Source organism: Strongylocentrotus purpuratus, unplaced genomic scaffold (assembly GCF_000002235.5).
Source record: "Strongylocentrotus purpuratus isolate Spur 01 unplaced genomic scaffold, Spur_5.0 spur5_scaffold_7, whole genome shotgun sequence".
NCBI classification, from domain to species: domain Eukaryota; kingdom Metazoa; phylum Echinodermata; class Echinoidea; order Camarodonta; family Strongylocentrotidae; genus Strongylocentrotus; species Strongylocentrotus purpuratus.
This window is the reverse complement of record NW_022145613.1, coordinates 5027254-5034430: the sequence shown is the minus strand read 5'-3', so window position 1 is coordinate 5034430 and position 7177 is coordinate 5027254. Positions and strand designations below refer to the sequence as shown.

General features: G+C 38.6%; 1 protein-coding gene across 1 annotated transcript; it reads right to left on the bottom strand.

The window, feature by feature from the left end:
• Window positions 1–592: 592 nt before the first annotated feature.
• Window positions 593–6835, bottom strand: LOC575615 (syntaxin-17). The gene is made up of 7 exons (XM_030974735.1): window positions 6658–6835; window positions 4658–4837; window positions 3935–4000; window positions 3009–3261; window positions 2347–2576; window positions 1752–1838; window positions 593–1003 (listed from the first exon to the last, which is right to left on the bottom strand). The coding sequence occupies exons 2-7, from the start codon at window positions 4817–4819 to the stop codon at window positions 755–757; spliced, it is 1047 nt and encodes a 348-aa protein (XP_030830595.1). The 5' UTR covers window positions 4820–4837; window positions 6658–6835; the 3' UTR covers window positions 593–754.
• Between the last annotated feature and the right edge of the window lie 342 nt (window positions 6836–7177).

Here is a 7177-nt window from a genome sequence, read left to right as displayed (position 1 = left end):
GTATATTGATAAAAACAATAATACTATTCAGACTTGATGGTAGCTCAAAAACAATGCTTTACAAAATGGTAATTGTAAATGGAATTCAAGCTGGTGAACAATGCATAAGTGTACTTTCTCCACTTCTGAGGGATTATAGTTGCACCATTTTTAAAGAAAAAAACATCAAAAATTGTCTCCTGCCTACATGACATATTCTTGTGAAAAAGAAAGGAAATAATATGATAACATAAATATCTTCAACACTGCAATTTAAACACAACAGGTATCATTTGAACAACATCAACAAGAGACAAACTCAGCAAGAGCATGTTTCATAATTAGCTTTCAAAACATTGCACTAGCATAAGAATTTGTTTTGTGTGTACATGCGCACAAGGAGGGATTGTGAATAGCTTACTTAACCTCAAGTCTTATACACAGGAACTTCTTTATTGATTTAATGCAATTGCTCTCCCATTTGCACTCTCTTTGCATCACCCATTAGAAGAAGGAAAAAAACACAATTTCTGGAATGACCATTCATGTCAGATATGTCTGCAGAGTGCAGAGCTTAATTAATATGCGTCAGCTGCATCCAGAGTAAATTCTGTTCACTTGAATTTCCATCTAAAGTGGAAGCCACATCTCGGCACCATGGACTACAGAGCATGTATTGTCTCCATATGGCATCTTGATGATGCCTCGGGTTGCTCCATTCACCAACACGGTGCGGTTTCCTTTCGCTCATCCATCAGGATTCTTCTAGTTTCTTTCACTTGTCCTTGCTCGATTCTGCCACACTGCCCTCTAGAGTCCCGTTAGTGAGAACCGACATCTCCATCTGGATCTTCTTGTCTTGGCGTTTCTTGATGGCGCGTCCACTCAAGAAGCCTATAGCCCCGCCCCCAATGGCAGCGGCCGCACCGACCTTCATACCAGCCACGAAGCCAACAGGGCCGCCACATATTCCTCCTAGAATGGCGCCACCTATTGGTAGCATGGCTGCTTTGTACGTAGATGCCTGTTTTAATCAAAAAGCAAGTGATTTGAAAAAGTGAATCTCCTGGCAACACCATTCAAATCACTAATATCAACAATTTTTTCTTCTTCTCAAAATTGAAATAATCATGCTGCACATAGCAAAAGATATGGGTAAGTGGGTGATGGGACTACATACAAAGTAATCATGTGACATAATTTTGGATTTTGGCCCACAGTGATTAACTATTTTTTAACCATATTTGATATATGACAACATTGCCACTATAACATTTTTACACGAAAATAAAAAGAATGAGTAAGCTCATGAATTATTTCATCATTACTAGAAGTCACTCTTCTTTTTACCATGTGCTTAACCCATGTACGGTACACAAATTTACAGCACAATCTTCACCCATCCTTTGTTAACCCATTAGCAACAAGAGATTTTGAAAAAAAATTGCCTCTTACTCACTGGAAGATGTTGCAATGTTGCTCTTATTTTGACATTGTTCTCAACAATATGAAACATGCGCTATTTTTCATTTAAATTGTATAATGATGTGAAAGAGGATATCATTTAAAACACAAGGCTTACGTACGTATAACATTTTCACGGTAGACCCTAGAACGGATACTACAGTGCATTAAACGGAGGGAAACGGATGGGTAGTTTAGGCCAGTTCAGTGAGTAAAAGGAAGGGTGGTTTCAGGCGGTTTGGTTGCTAAAGGGTTAATCGTCACCCATCCCTTGTTAATTCACTGATTTTACTTCTAGAAGGTCTCACCTTTAAGAGATGTTTCACACCAGTTTGGATATTTGTCTGAGCTACCTGAATGTTGTTCTGTATACTGTCCACCTGCTCTTGCTGTGCCTATGTCACATAATAAAATAAAAAGATAAACTTTCTTTAAGTAGGCTTGCAATGATTTTCAACAAAACACAGGACTTACAGGCTCACACTAGTATAAAGTTTAGAAATGATATAACACAGTTTAGAATATAAAAAGTGACAAATCAATAGAAAGAATATAATCACAACAAGAACCTGAACTATCACCCATTCCCATGTTGTTGCTTAAACCTTATTTGAGAATTACCACTAGCTCAGGGTAATTGGAGGCAGGTAAAAATAGTCACATCCACTAATTCCTTTAACAAAAAATAAAGCTTTAATTTTCAGAGAGTTTTTGTTTTTTGGGGCAGCCACCCATAATTCAAAGAGTACATTTAACTGCATTTCAAATTTTTTATTTAAAGCCATGATTAAAAGTCGAGTGCAAGACACTGTTTACAATGGCCAACTGAAACAACAGGTGTGAGGAGAGAATTGATGAATAATAAATGGATCTCTTGATTAATCCATTAGTTCAATTACTTGCCTGTACTTGGGCAGCAAACTCATGCGTGAGGCTGTTTAATTCAACCAGCTCATTTTTCAGCATGTCCCATGATTCTTGGACTTGCTCCGATGGCATCGCAGCTTCTTGAGTTTGTTGCTGCTGTTGTTGTTGCTCATCGTGTAGAAGGGGATGATGCACTTCACTGGCTTCTTGTGTTAAGTCTTCTGGGATAGCATCCGAGGACTCCATGGAAGAACTATGGCTACTTGCTAAGAGTGGGTATAGGGGTAGGAGGGAAAAGGAAAAAAAAGTTTTATTCGAATATTCCTGTAAACTTTAGCACATGAGATACTACATTTGTGCATTATGATCGATTCAACATTTTTGCCTCTTTTAATTGGCTCCACATGCACCAAAGTAAAAGTTTTACGGATGTAAGGTCTATGGTCGGAAAAAAAGAAAGTGATAGTGCATAGTACATTTTTAGTTCATCTATAAATGCGCCTCGGAATAGAATTTCTAGATAGACGGCGCTATAGAAATGCCTATTATTATTATTATAATTATTATTACCCCCATTCCATCTTTCCCATTAACTGGTGAAAATCCCTAAAATCTGGCCAATGATAATCTCATATGCCAGTTTTACCACCGAACTAAAAACTCTATAATGTGGCTTTATATTATCATACATACCGTACCTTCAAGTGAGTTTGTATGTCTAAATCTAGATCGCAGACCCTCGTCAGTGCCAAGCAGCGATTCTGTGAGTGACTGGGTCATGATTGGTGGGTCTAGCGGTGAACTCTCTACCCCACATAGCTCAATGACCTTTACTACAGCTTGGATGACCTCTTCCTTGACCGGTGCGACCTGGTCATCAAATGTCTTCTGGTCGTCATCACAGACCTGCATTCTGACCTTCTCCATCTCCCGGACATTGGCTTTGAGTTGCTTCAAGACGAAAAGAAGAGTAGAACAAGAGGAAGATAGGATAGGATATAATGCCATTTGAGTTGAAATGAATTAGATCCTGATTTTGCCTTCACGAAAGGCATCAGTTATCTTAACATTGGATGTCTTCTTAATAATCTAATGATGTCTCACACACCAAGGTATCCATGAAGATGAAGAAAGTTTCAGATACTTTTAAAAGCTATAAAAGAGCAATGATGTTCTTCAGATAGGTTGTTAAATAGAGGTCACACCCCAAGTACAACCCTAACCCACTGTACTCTTAATAAAGAGTCCCATTAGGGGGTCGAGACCCCTCTTTAGTGGTACTCCTGTATATCTAGTCAGGTCAACTGGGAAGAGAGACACCCAGGGGTCCAAGTGATCAAGTTCACTTATCCCATCCACGGACATCTCTGTCTGGCCAATTTTGAGTACTTCTTGTCTCACAATTGCTACTGTAATGCTAAGACAGTACAGCCAGCAACGTGCAGGGTTATGGATAATTGTAGATGCCTTGAGAGCTATGAGAGATCAAGTTGGATGATACATGGGCTAGCTGTAGCTAGTAAGTAGGGTATAACCTGTCTTACTAGAGCACCTGTGAATGATGTTCTAGCTGGTCTTGTACCTTAACTTGCTGGAGAATAGTGAATGATTAACCAATACTTACTTGTACTGTTCTCCTGGCATTAATCTGCTCCACTCTTAGTTTATCCCATTGTTGTAGTTGCTGAAACTGAACAACAAAAACACAAAAGACAATTGCAAGATGAAATTCTACACAATTTGTTATCTTTTGAACGAATTGAATTGCCCAGGTGATAGGGGTTGCAGAGCAAAGGGAGGGAGGAAGGAAGAATGGGATGGGAGGACATAGGAAATATCAGAGATAGACAATATTCCACAAGAGCATAGGCAAGGTTACTCTATCATAAAAGGAGACTATATTGTAAACTACTGAAACCTGTGTGATTTCCAAAACACTTGCAATCTAAACCAATACAACAATGATCTGAGATGCTTCTCTGCATTTCTGTATTAACTTAAACCAATTTTCTATGAATCATTGAATCCCCCCATCTCAATGCATGCTTCAACTTTAAACTGGGGTTATTATTATGGAAGACACTTGAGTGTACTTATGGAGCAGAATGTAGCTGGTAGATGGTTACAAAACATTATGAGAGTTTCTACAAATTGCGACATTGTATCACTATGTGCCCATCAGAAGGGTGCCAATGAATGCGACGGCAATAAACAACAAAGCTTAGACTACATTTCCCACAGTTTGGACTCCTACATGTTTGGACTTCTACATGTTTGCCACATATACGCATCACCCAAAATGTAAATTATCTGCGATCGACAATGAAGTATAATCACAGTTATGCACCTTCTGAATGTTTCTGCAATGATTGGCAAGCCTTTCTAGGTCCACTGGTATTGCGATCTTGGTGAACCTGTTGATTGCAGGTTCAAGCTTCTTGATAGGCTGTTTCATGATATCTGTGGGTTCTTGGTCTCTGCAACTTGGGCTTTCACCAAACTCTGCCATTGCTCTTCATGGCTAGGTCTAAAATAATCAAAGAAAAAAAGAGATATATTTTTGTGATTTAGACTTTGTTTAGAATGTTGAATGATTCACATGCAGACTATCGGCAGATATACAAGAGACAGAGCTCTTAAAGGGGGTGTAGCATGGCACTGGTTAACACCATCTATAACTTCTTTTGGAGAACTGCACATAAACGAATAGACTTGATTAATGGTCAGCGCGCACAAGCGTTCGTGAAACAGACCAAAATTCTCCTCACGCTTTCGGTTTTACGTATGTTGCACAGACGAGAATACTGTGATGCATCGTCCGTAGTCGCATTATACTCGATTGTACCCAAGTCAGGACACGGGAAAGACGCGTAGTCTCGTCATGGAACACCCCCTTTAATGAGGATCTAGTATTTAAATGTCACAGTGAATAATTAAAATACTCGGGTCTTATGTACCCTTTAATCATGCCAAAGTTCACGCATTCATGTTTGAGGTCATCTCCACAGCGAGAGAGATACATGGAAGTGGTGAGTGATTTAACTCTTGAAAGCGCCAAAAGTCCTCTGGTACATTGAAGAAGAATTCTGGTTAAATTAAGAATCACACTTACATATAAAGAAAAAACTCCTGGGGAACACTGCTACTCCATACATGTATTTTTACAAACCTCCTGCTCCTAGCCGCCTCCTACTATTACAAACCTCCTCTTCATTACAGCATGGGATTTTTTCCATCTTCTTGAGAATCTTATCTTTTGTTTAAACAAATTTTATTAATCAATTACACTGGACAGCATACCATAATTAACTACCGTGTAAGTTTTGTCTACATTAAAAACAAGCCAATATGGAATTCTTCATTCAACCCCCTTCCATGAACTAACATAGCCAAAATATATATGTTAATGCGTGATTGACAATTGTACATAAAAACAAGCAAGTCCTTATCTTAGAGGTGTCGTGGTCGAGTGGACACATCATCGTACGTACTGTAGATCACAAGGCACTATATGTCCTTTGGCAAGACATTAATCTATGTTTGCCACACTCAACCCAGGTCAGGTAAATGGGTACCTGGTAGGATTATTCCTTGAAATGCACTGTGCCCTGATAACGGCTGACGCATGACGGAGCTAAAGCTAGGGACGGGTAATAATTTCCAAAGCTCTTTGGAATCGCATAGGCCTAGCTAGGGATGTTATATAAAATGCGCTAAATCTATACAAGAACTGAATATTATTATTATCATCAGTGACAAAGGCATGTTCCTGAATTCAGTCATGACTCTTTGATGATTAGTTTGAATTTATTCTTGTAGATTCTAATTAAATTGTAGTTGTACTTGTACCGGTACTTGTAGAGTCTACAGATATCAGAATTCAGAGTCGTAATCTTGCACAAATTTTGAGCACAATTAAGAAGACAATGAAGCATAGAGCAACCTAATAGAATATCATAATTGCAGTCATTTTATATAATTTCCAATTTCTTAATCAATCTAAAATTAAAGAACTATTTATTAATCGTAAGGCATAACTTTGGCAGAGCGTAGGCCAAGTCCTATAGCATCTGCTAGCTGCTCAGCGTCGGGCACGTTCCACACCGGGCTGGCTCCCTTTGCTTTAGACCGAATTTTTCTGTCTCTTTCGTTCGTTAGCCTCTGATTTGGGTAGGTCGGCTCTAAAGAGAGAGCCGACCTACCCAAATCAGAGGCTAACGAACGAAAGAGACAGAAAAATTCGGTCTACCTTTGCTTTAGCTTTGGTTTCACTCACTCACAGTCACACGACCGAGTCACAACCATACGTCGCAAACATGAATGCAATTAATAAGTTTTACCACTTACAAGGAAACTCTTGATGTTCATATGCTATTTCCTGTCCATCAGAAAAATACAGGTAAATTTCTTTCGCATTGATATATGATAAGAAATGGAACAAGAGATGGAAAAGCTGTCTTCGACTTTTGTTTACGAAATCGGCCGTGGGAATTCCCGCATAATAATATAACGTCACTCGAGCTCGATCGTCCTCTCAATTTAAACAATGTCGCCCTCTATACAGGGCTAGTTGTCCAATTCCAAACGCGCAGAAAAATAATAAAGGTATAGGTCTAGTTTAGAATGCTTTTTTCATAAATTCTTAGGAATTGGTATATCGGAATATTTACATACAAACATTAATTGATACATAATTTAACCATTGGCATATATCAGACATTGTTAGAAAAAATTACAAAGTGATCAGCAGCTTGAAATTTCTCCATGGCTTCTTGTTGTTGTTGTTTTCATTAATACAACTAATTAATAATACCATTAATACCATTAATTCCTTGCTGTCGTAATGATCGTTGTTTTTACTGATGGT

Coding starts and splice junctions, on each gene's coding strand:
- LOC575615 (XM_030974735.1), bottom strand. CDS start 4,819: ATGGCAGAGTTTGGTGAAAGCCCAAGTTGCAGAGACCAAGAACCCACA. Junction 3,262..3,934: donor ATGCCAGGAGAACAGTACAA/GTAAGTATTGGT, acceptor TTCGTCTTGAAG/CAACTCAAAGCCAATGTCCG. Junction 1,839..2,346: donor AGTTTGCTGCCCAAGTACAG/GCAAGTAATTGA, acceptor TATGTGACATAG/GCACAGCAAGAGCAGGTGGA.